The sequence below is a fragment of the Toxorhynchites rutilus genome, chromosome 1 (genome assembly GCF_029784135.1).
Source record: "Toxorhynchites rutilus septentrionalis strain SRP chromosome 1, ASM2978413v1, whole genome shotgun sequence".
NCBI lineage: Eukaryota > Metazoa > Arthropoda > Insecta > Diptera > Culicidae > Toxorhynchites > Toxorhynchites rutilus.
Genome location: NC_073744.1, coordinates 143949125 through 143970976, shown reverse-complemented (window position 1 = coordinate 143970976; position 21852 = coordinate 143949125). Strand labels below are relative to the sequence as shown.

Below are 21852 nucleotides of genomic sequence, written 5' to 3'. Positions count from 1 at the left end.
ATTGTTTTACAGTAATGTTCGTCATTTTATGAACTTCATATGAATACGACACGAAGCTTCAAAGGAGATTTTATTTCTCAATCATTGGAATGGGTAAAAAATCATTTTAAAGTCAATCTTTTTAAAATAAAACGGTTTTGAAGGATCCAGTTTTCTTCCAGTTTTTTAAAGAGCGATATTCCAGTTTTTTGATAATTATTATTGGCAACCCTGCTAAGGAGTATGCCCATTCCCGGTTTCATAGTAGCTTAGGGGAGAGGGAGGCAAGTTGGCGAGGGAGGCAAGATGACGAATCGGCAATTTGACCCGTTGTAACGAAGGTAGCGCCACCTACTTTTTACTGAAGATGCATCATAACAAGGCCAAACATTGTACTCGGTAACTCTGCCGAAAACGTTATCACAAAAAAGTGAAAAATAAAAATGTGAAGAATCGTGATTTTGTTATTTTTCTCGGTTTTTTTCAAATTTCATTATCCAATTTTTGAGGTAAGTTAAAATTTCAAAATAATTTTAAACCTGATAAAGGCACTCTATTGTACACAATATGTTTGTTTCCGGCGAGTTTCAATCTTGAATTTTTTTCACCTAAAATTTTTTAATGAAAAGCAACATTATGTTAATTTTTGGTTTTTTGTTGCAGATGGTTAGAACTTATAAACGAAAAAGAGACCAATGTTGATCGGATATCAGTTTGGAGAATGCTATGAAAGCTATAGAAGAAGGTTCGTCTGTTCTGGGTGCTTCAAAACAGTTTGGTGTGCCAGAATCAACTTTGAGACGCTATCGACGAAAATATCCAGACATGGAGGTTAAACTTTCAATTCAGCATTTGCGTTTCCATGTTCTATATGCAAGAAATATTGAATCTGTATCAATTTCAGGATACGTCGATACTTCAGGCTATAAGAATCAGCATCAACTTAAAAAAAATCCAAGTTCCAGGGCTCTCCAAAGCTTAACGTCGCCAACTTGCCTCCCTCTCACCAACATAATTGTTGCAAACTTGAAAAACTATAAGAATCACTGTAGAAATTTAAATATAGACAAAACTGTTTTTGTGCGAGGGACAGGGGCCGTTCAGTACGTTGCATTTTCAATTGCGCGTCGTTGTGTGTCAAGGCGCGTCCACACTATGCCGAATGATGCCGATCGGCCTGTACCAGGCGGCATATTCGGTTCGTTATGTAATGTGGACGCCCCATCGGGTGCACGAAGCCGAAGTCCCATCGGATGCACGAAGCCGTCACGAACACACGAAGCACAATGTCGTCAACGCTAATTCACTTCGTTTTGTTTTGGTTCGACTTTCTCGAACCGGACCCACTTGTTTCGGGTTGGGTTCGGTTTGATTCGAGTCGGTTTTCGACACGTCGCCCGGGCGGTACGTCCACATTTAGTCGGCTTTATCGGGCGGCCAAGGCCGATTGGCGTAATGTGGACGAGTCTTCAGAGATGCCAGGTTTGAAGACATGTCTTCATTTTGAAGACTTTTGACTTTCGGTGAAGACATTTGATTTGCGAAGACATTTTGAAGACATTATGAAATATGCGAAGACAATTCAGTACTGCAGCGTATGTGAATTTTTGAGAGATATTATTTCCATAAAGTTCCAACTATTGACCGAAAATATTGTCAAAAGAAGTATGGCTTTTGCTTCAGTGTCATTCGCTCGCTTTTCCAAGCAGAAAATCCACAAGTATATAGAATGAATTTAAATACGAAGCTGGAGAACTTCAAGCGGTCTGAATACATATTTTTTCTAGAAAACATTAGTTCATTTGCACTCAATAACTTGAATGATTGTGACATTTTCTCACCAGTGAGAAATTCACAAGCGTTTACATATGCTGAATTTATTCAAGTTATATATACCTCGAATAAGTGTATCATATTTATTCTCACCCGTTTACACCTATTTTCAGGTGAATAAATCCATCTATAGCTATAGATCTTCTTTTTCTTCTTCTTCTTCTTATATGGCACTAACGTTCCTAGAGGAACTCCGCCGTCTCCACGTAGTATTACTTGCGTCATTTTCATTAGTACTTAGTTGAGATTTCTATGCCAAATAACACGCCTTGAATGTATTCTGAGTGGCAAGCTCTAGAATACGCGTGACCACAGTGCAAGTCAGAGGAAATTTCTTTGAAGAAAAATTTCCCCAACCAGAACGGGAATCGAACCCGAACCCCCGGCATGTTAGGTTTTGACGCTAACCACTCGGCCACGGGAGCACAACTATAGATCTCCCTAGTGTAAACCCGCCATTATACACCGATCACCATACACAGTTCGTTCTGAACTTTGAACATTGTTCTGGTCATATGTTCGACGTGGAAATTTTTGGGAGGGAGGAGACTGACAAAATAAAATATATGAAAATGTCCAACATTTGAAACAGAATTATTTTTATTAACAAACTAGGTGACCCGGCGAACTTCGTCCCACCCACAACTGATATGCAGGTATGGGCAAAATCGCATCGAAATTCGTTCAACAACACTCATTCACAGATAAAACTCACCCTTCTATTCTCCGTTTATGCCTCACTTTATTTGAGACAGAAAACATTCACCTATCCTCTTCGCAAAGTTCATTCTCGATTAGAATGGAAAAATGCTGTCTCGATCCCGCTCTTCTATTCTCAGAAATTTTTGCATTCCCTCATTTGCCTCATTTGCTTGAGCCAGCGAGTGTCTCTGTAAAATCATTCGTTTTTCACTCAAATAGCAATCATTGAGCCTCGATCGCGGCAGTAAAATATAGGTGGATAGTTGAAATCGAGTTGTTTCCTGTGCACTATTGCAATGACTTTTTTTTTGTTTCTATTATGCAGTTTTCACCCACAGAGAAAAATAGCTGAGAATATAGGAGGCGAGAGAATGTTATATGCTCACTTCGATTCTCGCGAGAAACGCAAAGCCGATTTTTATTTTTCGGTGAGTTATGATTGCCGAAAAATGGTTTCGTTTTTAGTGACTCCTTGATGCCGATAATGGTTTTTCACTTCTTCAGTACAGCTGAAAACATTGCATGAAAGTATGCGGCAATATTGGGTTTCATCGTGAAGTGAACATGAGATGGATTAATATTTGTACAATTCAGAAGCTGTCCAAATGCAGATCGTTTGGACGCTGTCCTAACAGATTAACGTTGGTAAAGTTAGCTATGATTTTTCGCTCCATATTTTCAGTACCAAATGAGAGACGAAAAACCATTCTCGTTGAACTTCCGAGAACGAGATTTTCCACAACTCTTTCTCTCTGAAAAAGATTTTTCGGTGAAAACGAAGAGACGAAAATATCAACAATACACGGTTCATCGAAAACTAGATTGATTGATTGAATATTTATCGTGCATCCGAGCGAGGATTACGATCTCTGCTATTATGAAACGATCTAAGCCAACACAAAAGACCATATTAACGCAAGTTATCGATGAGCGGGAAGGTGGATTTCATGTGCACTTGAATGCTGACAACGAAAAGAGCATAAGGGAAAATAAAATCATACATACACGCAGATTCAATCAATTTTGACTCACTTGTTATTTTGTTTCGTGCGATCCTTCCAAAGGAATATTCATTCATTGAATGTTGTTTTCCACTCTTTGTTTTGTTATGTTTTCTATCAGTCTCGAATGAAAATGACCGGGGAGTGTAAAATATTCATCGTGCAATCTCACGATTGTTTGCTGCATTCTTTTCGCCATGATTATTCCAAGCAGATACAAGAGTGATTAATAATCAGGTGTGGAGAAATGAGCGAATGAACTTTTCCATACTTGCTGATATATTGATATAAATTATTTCGAACATTCAAGTTCCCACAGAAATTAGTTTTATGTACGTAATCCATACTCGCAATATAAAATTTCTTTTTTGACATATTAGGCTGTCAAAAAAGTCCTGCGGTATTTCCGCGAGGTGTCGTTGTAAGCGCGTAGTTCTAGTTGTATTCATTGTATACGTAATCCATACTCGCAATATAAAATTTCTTTTTTGACATATTAGGCTGTCAAAAAAGTCCTGCGGTATTTCCGCGAGGTGTCGTTGTAAGCGCGTAGTTCTAGTTGTATTCATTGTATCGAGTCATACTATAGCTTGTTGGAAAGGTATTTTTGCGCGCTATAATATAGTCCTTGACAGTGTTTTGTTAGGTTAAGTCGTTCGTGAGTTATAGTGTCGCAAATATGGAGCAAAATAAAGAGAAAATCCGACATATTTTACAATACTACTATGACAAAGGCAAAAATGGAAAAAAGGAAAAAAAAACATGGTGGGGTGCCCATCCAGGAGACCTCATTCAGTTATACAAAACAACGATATTATCAGTGTTAGAATATGGCAGTTTTTGCTTCCGATCAGCTGCCAGGATTCATATTCTCAAGCTGGAGAGAATACAATATCGTTGCCTGCGTATAGCCATGGGGTGTTTGCATTCGACACATACGATGAGTCTCGAAGTTTTGGCAGGAGTAACCCCGCTTACTCTTCGGTTCACAGAATTATCCTACAGATTTCTCATCCGTTGCAAGATCATGAATCCATTGGTGATTGATAACTTCGAAAATCTACTCCAACTGACTCCTCAGTCATGTTTTATGTCCTTATACCATGAGTACCTTACCCACGACGTGCACCCTTCACCAGGCATCTCCAACCAAGTTTGCTTCCCATACTTTTGCAATTCCTCTGTCATTTTTTATCTGTCCATGCGACAAAAAATCCATGGAATCCCAGATCATCTACGCTCCGATTATATTCCGTCGATATTTTCGGCAGAATATGGGAAAGTTAAATCTGATAAAATGTTCTTTACTGACGGTTCATTCCTAAACGGGTCCACTGGCTTCGGCATCTTCAATGAAAATTCCAGTGCCTCTTTCAAACTCAAAGATCCTTGTTCCGTGTATGTCGCAGAAATGGGTGCGATATACTATGCTCTAGGGATCATTGAAACACTGCCCATCGACCATTATTTTATTTTTTCAGACAGTCTCAGCTTAATAGAGGCAATCCGCTCAATGAAAGTTGATAAACGTTCATCTTATTTCCTAACAAGAATAAGACATCTATTGAGTGTTTTGGTCGAAAAATTATTCAAGATTACCTTAGCATGGGTTCCCTCTCATTGCTCGATTCCGGGGAATGAGAAAGCGGACTCGCTAGCTAAGGTGGGCGCTTCAGAAGGCACACTTTTTGAAAGGTAAATTGCTTATAATGAATTTTTCCACAGTCCTCGTCAGTACACGCTCGTAAGTAGGCAGCGCATGTGGAGTGGAGATGAGTTCGGTCGTTGGTTACACACGATTATCCCTAAGGTCTCGACGAGTGCATGGTTCAAGGGATTGAATGTAGGTCGTGATTTCATTCGCGTGATATCTCGGCTTATGTCCAATCACGACAACCTAAACGCGCATCTCTATCGCATTGGGCTCGCAGCAAACAATCTTTATGATTGTGGCGATGGCTACCACGACATCGAGCATGTTGTCTGGTCGTGTATCCGGTTCCATACTGCTCGCTCTCAGCTCCCTAGAGCACTGAGAGCACAAGGCAGACAATCGGAGATCCCCGTCCGGGATATCTTAGGTAGCCGTGATCCTGATCTTCTGCTTCATCTATATCTGTTCCTCAGAAACGCCGATGTCAACGTTTAATGATGTTTCCTTCGTTGTGTCCCCGTTTTATATCCCTCCTATCCGATCGATAAACTTTTACTTAGCCGCGGCAATACATACACACACTCTTTACAGATACACGGGCCAAAGGTTGTGCAGCCCACTGATCATTCAACAAGAGCCAAAGGTTGTACCGCTCATGACAACTCTACATGAACTGATGATTGCGCCGGTTAGTGACCATTCTATCCTGGATTCCTCGAGTCGAGAAAGACGCACCACGCTAGATATGAGGTACAGACTAGGGGGCGTTGCTGATTAAGGGTCAGCTGCATCCCAATAGGAAGTAACCCCTGTCGGGAAAACGTACAGAGCATTGGAGACAGCAACATCCGAATTACGAAAACACTTGTAATACTAACCTCGAGCCAACCGCGAGTAATCGGTTACATATTACTAACATAGATAATAAGAAAAATTGTCAAAGTATTGAACTCCCGGCCCCGTGAGGCTAACGCCATATAAGCCTTGATAAAAATATATATTTTGGGAAAAAAAAGGCAAAAATGCATCTCAAGCTGCCAATAAAATTTGTGCAGTTTATGGACCGCTTGAAGGTAGCACTCATGAAGAAGAGGTCATCTTTGATAAACAGAGGCCGCATTGTCTTCCATCAGGACAACGCCAGGCCACACACTTCTTTGGTGACGCGCCAGAAGCTCCGGGAGCTCGGATGGGAGGTTCTTTTGCATCCGCCGTATAGTCCGGACTTTGCACCAAGTGACTACCACCTGTTTTTGGTCCATGGCAAACGAGCTAGGTAGTCAGAAGTTAGCCAAAAGAGGCCTGTGAAAATTGGCTATCCAAGTTTTTTGCCAATAAGGAAGCGAGCTTCTATAACAGTGGTATTTTATGAAGTTGGCATCTCGTTGGGAACAAGTCATCGAACAAAACGGCGCATATTTGACTTAAAACAGATTTTTTTTTATCCCATCCGTTTATTAGGCTCATTTAGCAATTCAGCTGTCTCAGAGCCGAATTTATTCGTATACATTTTTATGTTAAGATAACTATTGTTATATATTATTTAGGCTTAAGATTCCTATCCATCGATAAACATTTGTTTTTTTTTATGTCTAACACAGTAGCTGTTTAGGCCTAAGAATATTCCAATTCTATCGATACACAACACATGCCGAGTATTCCATTTCTATCGATACACAACACATGCCGCCTTTTTCGGCGTTATAATATTCCTATTGTTCGAATGTTCACAGTTGGACTGTTCACAACGGGACTGCTGATATGAGGCTTCCATTGCTGTGTTAGAATTAGCACCAATTACCGATGCAGCAGATCGTAATGTGAGCGGTAAGGGACTGGGATTACCGACACATGATGATTGTTGCGTGGACGTAGTAGCTAGAATAACACACAAAGATGGTCAGTTGAGGAGCCCTGAGTTATTAGCTCATGATCGTTCGCTTAGTAGCGGACACGCAACCAATTAGGCTACGAAGACCCCCGACAAAGACGACGACTTAAAACAGATGATTGTAACTAATTTTATGAACAAATGAAAATTCAAAAAAAATACCGCAGGACCTTTTTGACAGCCTAATATTTTCATTATTTTGGGCCTATACTATACAATAGATTCATCTAGATTTTTCAAAACGTTTTTTTCCGTTACCGTTTGAATAATTAGTTTTTTTGATGGTTTGAGTTACAACCAATACTTAAAAGCTGAATCAAACAAAATGAGTTATCACAATTCCGTTTCTGTGGAATAACTTTGGCGATATTCACTCAACGGTATATCAAGCCAATTATCATTTCTAAACTCATAAAATTTAGTTTGCAATTGCGGAATATATTCTTCGTTAACATCTTGAAATAAACTTCAAAACTTCAAGGCAGGTTTAATGAAATTCGCTTTATAACAAAGTGAATTAGAATAAACATTGAATAAGCTATCAAACTTTGTTCAAAAGTAAGTTATTAAATTTATTTTCTTTCGATGTGATTGTGAAGACATTTGAAAAAATCACCTGGCATCCCTGTTGTGTGTATGAAATTCGCTGTGTTTTTTTCTAGAGATGGGCAAAACGGTTCACTTCAATGAGCTGTTCGCAGCAGAGACGAACCAGCCTACGGCTGAAAGTCTCTTAAATAAAGACAAAAAAAAAATGAACCGTTCAGTGATCAACCGTTCACTTAAGTGAACCAGTTCTTTCGAGCAGTTCACTCACTGTTTCGTACACTAGAGGGATATGCCAAAGCAAGTATAAAAAAGTGTGGGATGTTATGAAGGACTGTTCTGTTTATTCATAAAATGCTGTTTGATAGCAAATAATTATATGTCCGAATTTCGTTAAAAATATCTTATGCCGGATTTACAATAATTCACATTGAGCGCGATTTTTTTACTTCAATAACGATTTTTATTCGTCAACCAATCAGAGCAAAGCGCGAAATCACCCATGACAGTGCGAAAAAAGATAGAACACTCCAAGCTTTGGCTGCGAAAATCGCGTTGCTTTGACAGGAGACACTACATACATCAGGCAGGTGGAACAAAATATCTAGATGGGTGGAACGATATATTGAAATAAATGTTCTGCTCTGTACATATGAAACGTTTCATCAATTGAGAGCTGAGTCGATCATCTATTGCAAGCATGTTGCTACATAAGCATAACTATTTTTACACATTTTTGTAATATTCAATTGAATTTGTTAGTTTTTCAATTATTATCTGGAATTTTATACTTGCATTCACACTTCGTGCGATATGATTTTGTTCCATTTTGTTTGTTGTAACAAATAATGGCAGAATGACTAGAGAGATGCAGGTTTGACACACAGATTATGACAGATTACCGCGCGATATCGCGCACCATTGTAAAGAGCTGCACTGAAAAATATCGCGAGTGAGTATATCGCATGCGATTAAAAGCCTGCATTGTAAAGGAAGCATTAGCAGAATAGAAAATCGCACTACGATTTTGTTTGTTCGAATTGTTTCGCTTTCAACTATATTTTTTTTGGTGAGGTAGATTTGCATTTCTTACTGAATATTTACCCTCAACTTAAAAATATGAAATTAAAATTTTATTTGATAAATAATCGAACAATACAATTTAAGAACCACTGAAATATTGCGTTTTATTATCAAAACGACAATCCCGACATCTTATTTTTGTTATTTCATGGGGCCATCGTTTGTTTCCTTTCGTTAATTTGAGGACTATTCACCTTTCAACAGCACTCATCTATCACTCGCTCGCTCGCCTTCCTCTTATACACCGATCACCATACACAGTTCGTTCTGAACTTTGAACTTTGTTATGGTCATATGTTCGACGTGGAAATTTTTGGGAGGGAGGAGACTGACAAAATAAAATATATGAAAATGTCCAACATTTGAAACAGAATTGTTTTTATTAACAAACTAGGTGACCCGGCGAACTTCGTCCCACCCACAACTGATATGCAGGTATGGGCATTCACAGATAATCAATCATTCACAAATAAAACTCACCCTTCTATTCTCCGTTTATGCCTCACTTTATTTGAGACAGAAAACATTCACCTATCCTCTTCGCAAAGTTCTTTCTCGATTAGAATGGAAAAATGCTGTCTCGATCCCGCTCTTCTATTCTCAGAAATTTTTGCATTCCCTCATTTGCCTCATTTGCTTGAGCCAGCGAGTGTCTCTGTAAAATCATTCGTTTTTCACTCAAATAGCAATCATTGAGCCTCGATCGCGGCAGTAAAATATAGGTGGATAGTTGAAATCGAGTTGTTTCCTGTGCACTATTGCAATGACATTTTTTTGTTTCTATTATGAAACGATCTAAGCCAACACAAAATACCATATTAACGCAAGTTCTTGATGAGCGGGAAGGTGGATTTCATGTGCACTTGAATGCTGACAACGAAAAGAGCAGAAGGGAAAATAAAATCATACATACACGCAGATTCAATCTATTTTGATTCACTTGTTATTTTGTTTCGTGCAATCCTTCCAAAGGAATATTCATTCATTGAATGTTGTTTTCCACTCTTTGTTTTGTTATGTTTTCTATCAGTCTCGAATGAAGATAACCGGGGAGTGTAAAATATTCATCGTGCAATCTCACGATTGTTTGCTGCATTCTTTTCGCCATGATTATTCCAAGCAGATACAAGAGTGATTAATAATCAGGTGTGGAGAAATGAGCGAATGATCTTTTCCATACTTGCTGATATATTGATATAAATTATTTCGAACACTCAAGTTCCCACAGAAATTAGTTTTATGTACGTAATCTATACTCGCAATATATAATTTCTTTTTTGACATATGAACCTTATGCAGACTAAGTCGCATCAATCCAGATACTGACTGTTTAAATCCGTTGCTCCGTTTTTGGATTAAATCGTGAGGAACGAACACCAAATAATTTTTATTTATATAGACCAAGTTTATAAATACATAGTTACCTTCACTTGATTTATTTGAAACTCATTGTTGAAAAAAACAATATTTATTTGAAATTCATTGTGAAAAAATAAATTTAAACGAAGCATAACCGTTATTGAATTGAATGCATGGTGAAAATAAAAAAAAAATCAATTGAAATTAATTCTGAATTATTTTTAAGCAACTGTTTATTTTTCTTCCTCGTCTTGGATTTCAGTTCCGAGGATTCCGACGTTTTGCCTTGGAGCGCTGTTGTTTCGTTGCGCTGTTGTGAGGTTCGAAGAGACACACGATGGTTTCTCATGAAGCTAGAATCTCAATCTCTTCCTACCAGTTTTGCAACTTGGCTGAATTCGTGCTGGAGGTTGTTGGCATCCGCAAAATCAAAAGCCAGGCGCCGTCAATCTCTGAGAGTCATACCATAGAAAGCTTTGTCCAGTGCTCTGCAGTGGTCCGCCGGATCCTCGGACTGCTCACTCGTAAATACTTGTCTGGACCACCCTAGGTGCTCGTTGGCACATCCCAGCAGAAGTAGAAATGTCAATAAAAGAAGATTCAAATCATAAATCACTTACAGATATGAGCGTCTTCCTCAGAGCTGATTCAGAAATACCGAGGTCTGCCGCAAACCGACGCTTCGAGACTCCCTTCCGGAGCCTCTGTCGGGCCATTTGAGCATTTCTGGAGTGCATTTCTTCAAATAAGTTTTCTTCTTGTGGGTCCTGTTAAAAATTTGGTTGAAAACAGTTTATAAATTTTTTTCGAGAGCAAAATGTTGGTGCGAACTTTTTCCCCACAGCCACTGCGCCCTTTGCCCCAAAGCAACTGCGCACCTTTGCGCCACAAGCAATTTTTGAACTAATCGAATTTTTGAGAAAAGCTCTCGAACTTTGTCATAAAAACGAATACGTACTATCATCTACTCTAGAATGGAGGTACGGTCAAGCACTCGATCAAAACTTTAGTCGAATGCAAGAACAGCTCTCAATATTATTAGGTGTGATTCAAGCAATAATGAACTGCAACCGGAAGTCATCATTATTTTGGAATCAAATCGCTCGATCGAAATTCAATTGGAGTACTCATTAAAAGAAAATAAATATTCAATTTGAGCTCTGCCCGTTGCTATATTCGCTTCTTCACAAAGGCTTGTAATAGTCTTGGTATTCTTGGGTTTGTGCTGGAGAACATCCCCTTGGAGCGCTTTGTGAAGGTGGCACTCATTGTGGTTTACGTGTTTGCTTAATATTGAGTCATTGAAATTGTATCAGTGATTTTTTCCCCTTTTTTTAAGTGGGATTTTTCTCTATTGAAAATCAATCATCAATCACATTTTGCCATTATCGGGTAATTTCACAATTGGAAAACTTTTCTAAGTAATTTACTCTTATGCCAGCCAATGTTTTTTCCATCAAGAGAGTTCTGCAGATGTCGAAACAAATGGATCTGGTAATTTCCAGTTGCAAATATTAAACCTATGGTAAACTCTGAAAAAAATAGAAGCCATAACAATTTTTTTTAATTAAACTATTTTACCGAAAGGAATAAAATTATAACGCAGATACTAAAACTAGAAGATAAAACAATATTCAGGTAGATACCAGGGTCCATTTGTCGCTATGTGACTTCTATGAAAATGTTTTGAACTTCCAAGTACATTCGCTTCTGGGGCACTCATTACGTTAAAAGATTTTCTGCTGTTAGATTGTTTTCATTAAAGTACCAAAGCCAAATATTCTCTTTATCTACTTAAGCAACTTATACATTGACATATCTCTCCAATTATCGTGTACTTAACTAACCATTATTGTTTAGGAATGAAGTGAATAGGGATTCATTCGATTTCGGATTGTTTTATCTTAAGACAATAATTATTTGTTCTACAAATGCCAGCATAATTTCATTTGAATTTTGTTTATTTACAATTGTACACATCTCACTGTTAACAATAGCAACATATTATTTTATGTGCTTTTCTGTATCTGCTGAGAGGCTCTATGTGGTACTCTCAAACGGTCTGTGAGTTGAATCGAAAATTGTTTGTCAGAGTTTCAGTGGTGTCCCAATTAAGAAGGTTCGTCTACGGAAACTGCTCGGCACCGGTGGCCTGTTCGTAGACAAACATCCTCCAGCCTTTTTGGTAAACACATTTTCGAAATCCTGACGGACAATTCTAATGGCGGCATTAGTTAACCTCTAGATTTATAACACGAAAGCGATTGGCTTGGCTTCTACTGCCGCACATTTAGGATGTGACTTGTAAGTACGTGTTGGCTTAATAATGATAAAAATAGTTCTCTTGTCTAATAATTTAGTTCTCCGATGAAAGCGACAATCGGAAGAAGCGTTCAAAGTCCTTGAATTTCCTGGAGTTGGAGAATTCCCCCGAATCACGGCCAAGGCGTGGTGTGTAGAGTTCGTTACCTACTGGAATTGGAAATACGATTAGTTACATTAGTACACGCTTCATAATCTGTATTAGTCGAAAAAAAAGAAACAGTAATGTATAACAACTGTATTTCTCATGTCATTCCCCGTGGCCAGGATCGTGCTTGATCTCATGCACATTAAATCCGAAAAACGGCTAGTTGGTAGCGACAGACCATCTCACCAATCACCTCGTAACACTCAGATGGTTTGAACGGAACAGAACGGAACAAATATAAACGGTTTAGTTTAGCATCCAACATTGAACAGTAATTCACCTGTATTTACAATTGTTCACCTTTGATCTCGCTGGATGCCCGGCTGACACGTTTACCTAGCCGAGGGCCAAACCACATGCCACTGTTCGCGCCCGAGTTACTAGCGCGCTTCTGCTGCATGGGCCAGAACTGACGCCCGCCGTTCTGTCCCGAACGTCCCACCCGCGGGAATGGGACCAGTCCTTGTCTTTTGGATTCCCGGATGGGGTAGTCTACGGGCGAGAAATGAAAACAACAATTCAAAAAAAAAATTATTGTGAAATGCAAGTGTAATCATTACGGCCAACTAATCTCTCTCACCATATTCCTCCGACAGTTCCATCGGCATATCTCCCCACTCAAGCATGTCCGGATCGGAACGTCCCACTCGCGGGTAGGCAAACAGTCCCACCGTTGGTCCCCGTTTGTGTCGCACCTCGCTGACGACGGTGTCCTGGTCGACTGTGGGCGAGTGGAAGGTAATGGGAATGAGCATAAGCAAACTTTGTGGCAGTTGAGAGCGAAAAACAAAACTGAATGATTAAAATCATCTTTTCGCCGGCGGATTTTTGCCGAAGGCGCGCGCTGATTCGGTGTTATAAGCCGGACGAGTCATTTCGGATTGCCTACATGTTTCTCTCTCTTATTTCCTTCTTGTTGGTGTGTATTGTTTTGCATCCATTTTCAATTAGGAAAATCTACTTTTCATTCTTCTTATTTCGAGTGATAATAGCGCTATAATTATTCTTTTGCTGCGAGCGATTTGAGATTAAGCAGAGCATTGTATCTTTATGTTTCGTCATGATTGCTAGTATATATGTGGTGGGAGCAAGATGAAAACGCAGTTTCTTCCCACGTAGGTAATTGAGAGGGATATTCAAATATTGTCTGCAGTTTTGTATGTCATATTCAACCTTATCATGTTTGATAAGTTTCATCATATCCACCGTTTGACAAAATAAAAAAAGGTACAGTGATATGTATCAGAAGTTTTTTTTTATCTGTATTACAGTGACTTTCATCTCATTTGGCTGGTTCGTCACTTTTACTTCCATTTTTGGAAGAATGTCGGGAGTGAGAATTGAACTCGTGACCTTTAGCGTGAGAGGTATAGATGCTACCACTACGCCAGATCGCCTCCACGCATCAGAAAAGCCCACCTTGCATATTCAAAAACTTTTCTCAATTTCTGTACTATACCATCAAAAACTATTATAGTAATTTCATTGAATTGTATATCAACTATTGCTCTTTCGAGTAATTAACAAGTTTTTGTTACATTTTGTTTACCTTATGTAAGTAAGGAATTCTTTAAAGTGTGCAAATATGCCGTGACAAAAATAGAAGCCCAATAATATTAAAATCATTCATAACCTTTGATGAACCCCTTGCTTTCACATGTTAAGACCAGGGTTACCATATCTACAGAATAATCCGTATTTATACAGATTTTTCAGTCTTTCAAAGAAACTGTAGATACAGATTACAGTTTTTTTTTGGTTTTCATACATATCTACAGATTTTTCAAAATTACGATCCAATATTAGTTATCGCTTGGTCTCAATAAAAAAATTTCCCAACTCATCAATTTTATATATACAGCATTCAAATCATTCTGATTGATAGTCATTTTATCATTCATAAGTAGCATGTAGCACTGTTTTCTCATGTTTAATCTAAGGCGAAAATATGAAAAAGTCTGCGTCGTCGGCTAGCTTTACAATAAATAAATAACTGTTTATCTTTTTCTTACTGAAGCACAATTTTACGAATTTTCAGGTGGATATCATCAACATCACAAATTCATAATAACTATGCCAATGAATGACACTAAAGCTAAGATTATGCTTCAAGATTTAACTTATAAATTTAACCCTTTGCGGTCGTAATGAATTTCTACATGTATGTCGCACTGGTCGGAATTAGTTTTAAATGAAAAAGCTGTAATTTATAGCTTTATGAGATTGATGAAAGATGAACAAGATTCCTCTATTATTTGTAAACTTCTGATAAGTTTTTACTAAATAATGCTTTTATGTTTATGTTTAAAAATATTTTCGATATTTCTTCTTCGTGTGATATCTTTCGCATGTATCACAAAATAATTAGTGTTGCGTCTTTCGCCTTTTATCTTTGTGCTTGAACATACAAAACAATGCTCTTTACATCTATACAGCGCCACAATACATAGAGTTTTCCATTAATCCTCCCCTCAAGCACGGATGATTTTTTTTTGTTTATACTGTGGACCGTTATATATTATTCATAGTAGCACCGTTTTGGTTCGTGAATAAGTTAACAAGACATTAAAATTCGTTTAGAAAAAGTTTAGTACATCGTTGCATGAATTATAATATTAGTATACTTCTTTGCTGGGGTGGCTCAAAGCAGACAAAGAACCGCAAAGGGTTAATACCAGGCCCCGGCCAAGAGGGTATGATCCGCGAGTCAAGATGTGTCGCAAATTTAGCTGTCGTTGCCAAACTATCAAACATCTCGGTGAGCTCAAGGCAGATTCACAAGAAAACAGATTCAAGAGCAGATTCACAAGAAAACGTCCGTTTATCGATTGCAGGAACCTCATTTGCAGGCTACAGACAAGGCACCAAGGTGGCAATATAATGTTGTTGTATTACTTCCAGGGGGTCAGACGGCAACACCTCGGTTCCTGGGCTGAGCCTTGGGAACCTTTGAGGTTGGGCTCTCAACGTCTCTTTTAATGCTGGTAAGCTCGAGCTTGTGGCAAATCACTCTCAGGGTCGGCTCTTCGGGGAAAAAACTGATCAAGGCTCGGATGTGGAGTATGGAAAAGCGCGTAGATATAATTCGTTTATTACCTAACCTCTCACAATGCTGGGTGGGTGTCAGTCGTTGGTGTGTTTCCGCTGGAATCCTTGTCGCCAGCTGGATAGGGTCTCTGCACGATGCTTCAAGCTCACTAGCTTTCTGGGGTTATTATCTAACCCTGTATTAACGGGTCCTGATAGGACAGAGAGGAAGAGAATTTTACCTCGAGTCTCTTTTCTAATTTAATCCTGACATCGACTTTTTCAATAAATACCTGATTCTATCAGCTACTACTGGTTGTCAAGGTTTTCTGTTACAACAATTTGTTATTTTGTTGAATTATAAAACTTTTTCTCTGTGTGTGTTTCATGAGTATTCTCTGTCGTCGCTTTAGTCAGGAAATGATCCATCATTTCAGCGATCATCTCATCTACGCTATACTGTCTTCACTCTCTTGATTTTCTCTTCTGCTTCTCTTTCTATCCTTTCCTTTATATATTCATAATTGTTCATCTTTAACCCTGTCTTTATTTCTGTTGCATCCTATCCTTTCTCTCACTCCAGCTTTTATGTGAATGTGTAGGTGTTACTTAACCTAATCCTTTACTAATGTGTAACGTATTTTTATGGCATATTTTTCTCCAGACTAAATGTAACAGTAAAACATCACAAACAAATACGATCAGTAATACAAACGTTAACAGTTGGGATGCTTTTCCTGGAATGGTGCCTGGTGCGAGTTCATGGCATCATAACATCAGATGTCTACATTGACATCCTTAAGGACAACCTGAAGGAATCACTTCAAAAAAACTGACCTACGAAACAGCTTCGTTTTCCAACAGGACAACAACCCGAGGCATACTGCTAAGAAGACCAAAGCGTATTTCCCTTCACGCAAAATAAAACCCCTTGAATGGCCAACACAAAGTCCTGATCCTAACCCGATTGAGAAGCGGTGGGCCATTCTCGACAACAATGTGGTGAGAGATGGTGTTACTAGAGGAGATGTGTCTAAAACGCGCCTGCCGGGCAATTTGACCCGCCTGATTTTCTCGTAAACCATCAAGAAAAGAAATGCAATGGTTATAGGTAATCGTGCTAGTCAATGATAGATGCCAGATGATTTTCTCGAATATCTCTGCATGGCACAAATAAATGTCTTCAAAGGTAATCCAAATGAACAAAATGAGCAAACCATCACGATATTTCTAAATAATGTTCGATAAATCACACAAACAATTGTTTTTACATACTTTGAAATGACCTCAGTATGTTTTCACAAAATTAAATGTCTTCAAAACGAAAACATGTCTTCACATCTGGCATCTATATTATGTGCTCAGAGAATGCAAGAAAACAAGAGCGCGGACTGGAGAATTAATGCACGAATACTGGGAGAACACGCTCATCGGAGGAACGGTTTCTTCTCTTCGCTGGTGGGCATGAAGGGAATAAATTGATGGAATCTCTCATGCATACAAGCTGTTTCTCTGAACTTTATAGTCTCCGAGAGAAACAACTCATGGGCATATTATACTTCTGCTGGGCCATTTAACACCGTATGATTGGAAATCTAGAATTTGGGCGCCTTACAAAATAAAGTTCGTAGCACTTTTGTTATTCAGTATCTAGAATACAGAACGAGTATAGATGACTGAAGGTTAACTAATCTACGTACTGTCGTAGGTGTTACCTTAAATTTTGAGAGCAAGGGTCAAGATAAATTCATTCTCGCTTAGGGTGTGCGTATTACACACTTCTCCTATAGTAAGGACACTTCTTTCCGTGGAACGAAATCAACCCTCAGCACCTCCAGAAGATGGTCGATAGCATGCCCAAACAACTTCGACAGGTCATCGGAGCATCGTTTAAATATTGATGCTTTTATATTTTTTTTTTGCTTTTATTGTGTGATTTGTTATTTCTCGATCTCGATACTTGTTGTCTATTTTTGTTTTGCGTGCCATTGAAATAGAATGTTTGGTTCAAGTTTCTTGAATTAATCCTGAAAATGAAAATGCAATGAAAAATGTTGTTTTCATAATAAAGACTAATGAAATTGCTATTTTTACTCAACAAAATTGTTTTTTATTCAAACAAAATTGAGAAAATCGTTATCTAATACTGTTTTTAATACAATGTAAACAATTTTTTTTTTCTATCGCACCAATATCGATTTCTAACAATACCGCACAGCTTTAAATGTCATAACAAGTAAGAGGTTACGAGGGGTAACTCAAAGGTGTTGCATCAAAGAAGTCATGTGAGGGAGTAAACAAAACCTAACAAAAATGGCAAAATTTGTTAATTACTTGAAAGAGAAATAAAGAGATTCTATAAATTTACGGTAGTAGTTTTTGATGAAATAGTCCAGAGGTTGAGGTAAATTTCTATACATCTAAGGTGTTTTTTTATACATATCACTGTATAAGGATAGTATAGTATTGAAACATTACATTGAATAGGAATAATTGAGTCAAAAACCAATGCGGAGATCATATTCGTAAATATGAATTGGTGAGGAAAATTGGTGACCCCTTCTAGGACAGGATGATATTTGTGGATGAATAGGAAATTACCTAAAAAAAACATCTATGAAAACATCGTACGGAAGGTCATATTGTGAATTCTGTCCGTTCCACCTCCAAGCCGAACTTAAGCAAGATAATGTTGTATGAGCATATAGAAATTAAAAAAAAAAGCGTATACTTGCTTGCAGGAGTTTCCGGAAGTGTCTTACAACGGTCAGCGACAATGACAGCGACTTTATTTTTTTTTGTACATATACGCTTCTATGTAAATAAAAATGTAAGGTAAAATCTGTTGGTAAGCGGAAAACCCGAAGAAGGGATGGTCCGATTTTAGCCTCCTGTATTTTGTTGTATTCGTCTCTTTCCGTAGATCAATATAGTGGAGAGAAAAATCGGAAAATTTTCGGAAAATCCTGAAGGAAGGTCGGAAAATTCGGAAAATTGAATTCCCACATGTTCGGAAATTACATTATAATAAGCGTTGTTAGTCCATTCGATGTTTGCGCTATCGAAATTGATCTTTGTTTGTAAGTGAAAATGGATTTTCAGGCGAAATAACGCATTTCCTTATCTTATATCTATATAAATAAAAATGTAAGGCAAAATCTGTTGGTAAGCGGAAAACCCGAGGAAGGGATGGTCCGATTTTAGCATTCTTTATTTTGTTGTATTCGTCTCTTTCCGTAGATCAATATGAAGTGAAAAAATCGGAAAATCGTGAAGGAAGGTCGGAAAATTGAATTCCCACATGTTCGAAAATTACATCATAATAAGCGTTGTTAGTCCATTCGATATTTGGGCTATCGAAATTGATCTTTGTTCGTAAGTGGAAATGGATTTTCAGGCGAAGTAGCGCATTTCCATATCTTATATCTATAAATAAAAATGGAAGGCCAAATGTGTTGGTAAGCGCAAAACCCGAGGAAGGAATGGTTCAATTTGAGTTATCTATATTTCGTTGTACCGTAGATCAATATAGCGGAGAGAAAAATCGGAAAATTCGGAAAATTGAATTCCCATATGTTCTACAATTAGCTAAGCGTTGTTAGTCCATTTGATGTTGGCGCTAACGAAATTGATTTTTGTTCGAAAGTGGAAAAAGATTTTCAGACGGAATAACGCATTCGTATATCTTCCATCTATATAAACAAAAATAGAAGGCCAAATGTGTTGCTGTGCCCAAAACCCGAGAAAGGAATGGTTCGATTTGAGCTGTCTTTATTTTGTAATATTCTCTGTATCAAACATGTATTCCATGCAACGGAGAAACATGTTATTTCCAAATGCTTGAAGAATCTTGAACGAAAATTGTGTCTGAAAATAATTTTATATTATAAGGACGATTTTTTGTAGAAGTACTAGACAATTTATAGTCAAAGGAAATTATAAAGGGTCATCAGGGTAATCAATCAATGAAGAGTTCAGTGATTGGACTCACTAACGTTCACTTAGTAAGAAAACGTGGATGTTTGAAAGTATTCAAATCAAAAAATCTATTTTGGGCGAGACGAAGTTCGTCGGATCAGCTAGTTTTAAATAAATATTTGATAACATACATCACTTTGTACAAGTCTGTTATAAATGTAAACGTCGATCCGAAAACGACAAGTGCGTATCTTTCACCAACGGGGAAGCAATTGAACGAAATTTATATTGACTTTCTTTATTAAATTTGTGTACTTTAGGACCAAAATATATTACTTCTTTCACATTACATTTAACTTTTAAGAAATCAGGTACGTTAATGAAACACATTGCATTGAGAAAAGGAATGGTTTATGTCTTTTTTTTTTTCTATTTTTGTGAATATGTTGACTTGGCGCTCCTTTTTCGGTATGTCAAACACAAGTATGAACACAAGATTCACGAATGTTTCACATTTGTTTATCGAATGACAATGCGCACCTTCATTTTCGAGAGCATAAACTAGGATTGGGCGATCTTATATCGATTTTTAGAAGATCGATCTTTTCCTCTCCGATTTCCGATTTTTTGGATCCATTCTTTGTTCTCCAAAAAATCGCGAAAATCGATCTTTTCTATTCGATCCTTCCGATCTACTTATTCGTAGATTTTTTTTGTACATTTGTTTTTCAGTGAACATTAATTTAAATCTCACTCATCCACCTGACAAATTTCATAAACATTTGATCCATTCCAAGATTTGTAAGTTTGGTCATGACGAGACAAGTGGTCATAAGTTATATTCAGTTACCGAGATTTCGATTAAATGCCAGACGTATGGCACGGTTGGGATTTTATGAGATTACTGTCAGCGGAGTTCTCGATGAATATCAGTTGTTGAATTTCTAATAATAATTTTCAGTTAATTTACATAATTAATGAATTCCATGGTGGTACAAAATGAATGCCCGGGAAAATGCCATTTCTCTGGACTTTCAAATTTCTTTTCGTGACCTTCATTCTGAATCATAGAAATGTGAAATGTCTATTCTTTGTTTAAAGAAAAGACAATACTTATATGGAACAAGTAAATAAATTGAAAAACGAAAGCATTCGATTTTTCAAATATCGATTCAGCAAAGATCAATTCTTTGGCACCGATTGAATCGATCCCTACGCCGTTTAGAAAATCGATTCGTCAAGATCGATCTTTTTCTTTTTCCAATTCTAGCATAAACATCAAACACACTTTCGTTCGAATCGTTCATTCTTTCTATTTTCTCGATCACATTCAATCGATTTCATAGATCGTTAAAACAACACACACTTACAATATATTATTTGTTTTCTATTTAACAACCCACATATTCACTAGAAATATTGTTTATGGCAGAACAACGATTTCCACGTCAGCTAGTATCAATCTAAAGTTGTCTATTCGACTCGAAAAGTCAAAAATGTTGAGTCTATGGTCATTATTCACCAAATTGTCCTTTCCAAACAGAATTTGTCTGTTATTTTTCCTGAAGGAAAGAACTCACTCGAAAACTTTTTGTCAGATTTTCGCTTTAAAATTCCAGTTTCCCAAAATAATCTTCAAGCGGCACATTTGAAATATTTAACACTCATTTTTTTGGCAATTCTGTCATGACTGTTTGATAAGTTGATTCGTCTCAGGTTCATAGAATCTTCCAAATGTCGCGATAAACAATCAAATTACGTTTGTAAGCTCACCTTCTGCTCGACAGAATTTGGCCGTCGAGAACACAATCAGCACCAACGAAATGTACGCGAGCATTTTCAACTGTGACACTGGCAGCATTACGATGAGTCGGCGGTCCACGGTAAATCCGTTCTCAATTCAACTTGGGTAATAATAAACTATGTACAGAGTTCTTCGTTTGTATTCTTCTTCTTCACACAAGACACAGATTCACTTCCTAAAAATTCCAGAAACCAGAATGACTTCCCCTGGTGCAACTGATGACCACTTTACTTGCCAACTTACGGTGAAAATGATGCTGCCCAACAAGTCCTTCGCGCCTTATATATTGTTGGAATGGTGGGATAACTGCTGGGCGAACAGCAACGAGCGCATGACTGCTTGACCAGTAGTTCACGTGGGCGAGCTTTTCCAGGGTGGTGATGTGGAAAGCAGCAACAGGTCCTGTGCTGGGGGATGGAAAGCTCAGTAACAGCAACGAGCAAACAGGTGATGAGGTTTTGGTTGACGCTGATGATGCCAATAATGATACTTGTTGTTTTGAGCAGACGCAATTCGTAGTAGGGAATCGTTAAGACAAAAATTAGAATATTATGATGCAGAAATAAAAACCTGAGATAAGTAATC

At 37.9% G+C, this 21852-nt stretch overlaps 1 protein-coding gene across 4 annotated transcripts; it reads right to left on the bottom strand.

The window, feature by feature from the left end:
* Positions 1-11986: 11986 nt before the first annotated feature.
* On the bottom strand, positions 11987-21511 carry LOC129762020 (cardio acceleratory peptide 2b). 4 transcript variants are annotated; one of them, XM_055759966.1, is made up of 4 exons: positions 21237-21511; positions 13099-13239; positions 12819-13010; positions 11987-12520 (listed from the first exon to the last, which is right to left on the bottom strand). In XM_055759966.1, exons 1-4 carry the CDS (start codon positions 21322-21324, stop codon positions 12405-12407), a joined length of 537 nt encoding a protein of 178 aa, XP_055615941.1. In that variant the 5' UTR covers positions 21325-21511; the 3' UTR covers positions 11987-12404. The 4 variants fall into 4 exon arrangements, with proteins under 4 accessions (XP_055615941.1, XP_055615942.1, XP_055615943.1 ...); XM_055759967.1 differs by having other exon boundaries at positions 11987-12517; XM_055759968.1 differs by having other exon boundaries at positions 12384-12520; positions 12799-13010.
* Between the last annotated feature and the right edge of the window lie 341 nt (positions 21512-21852).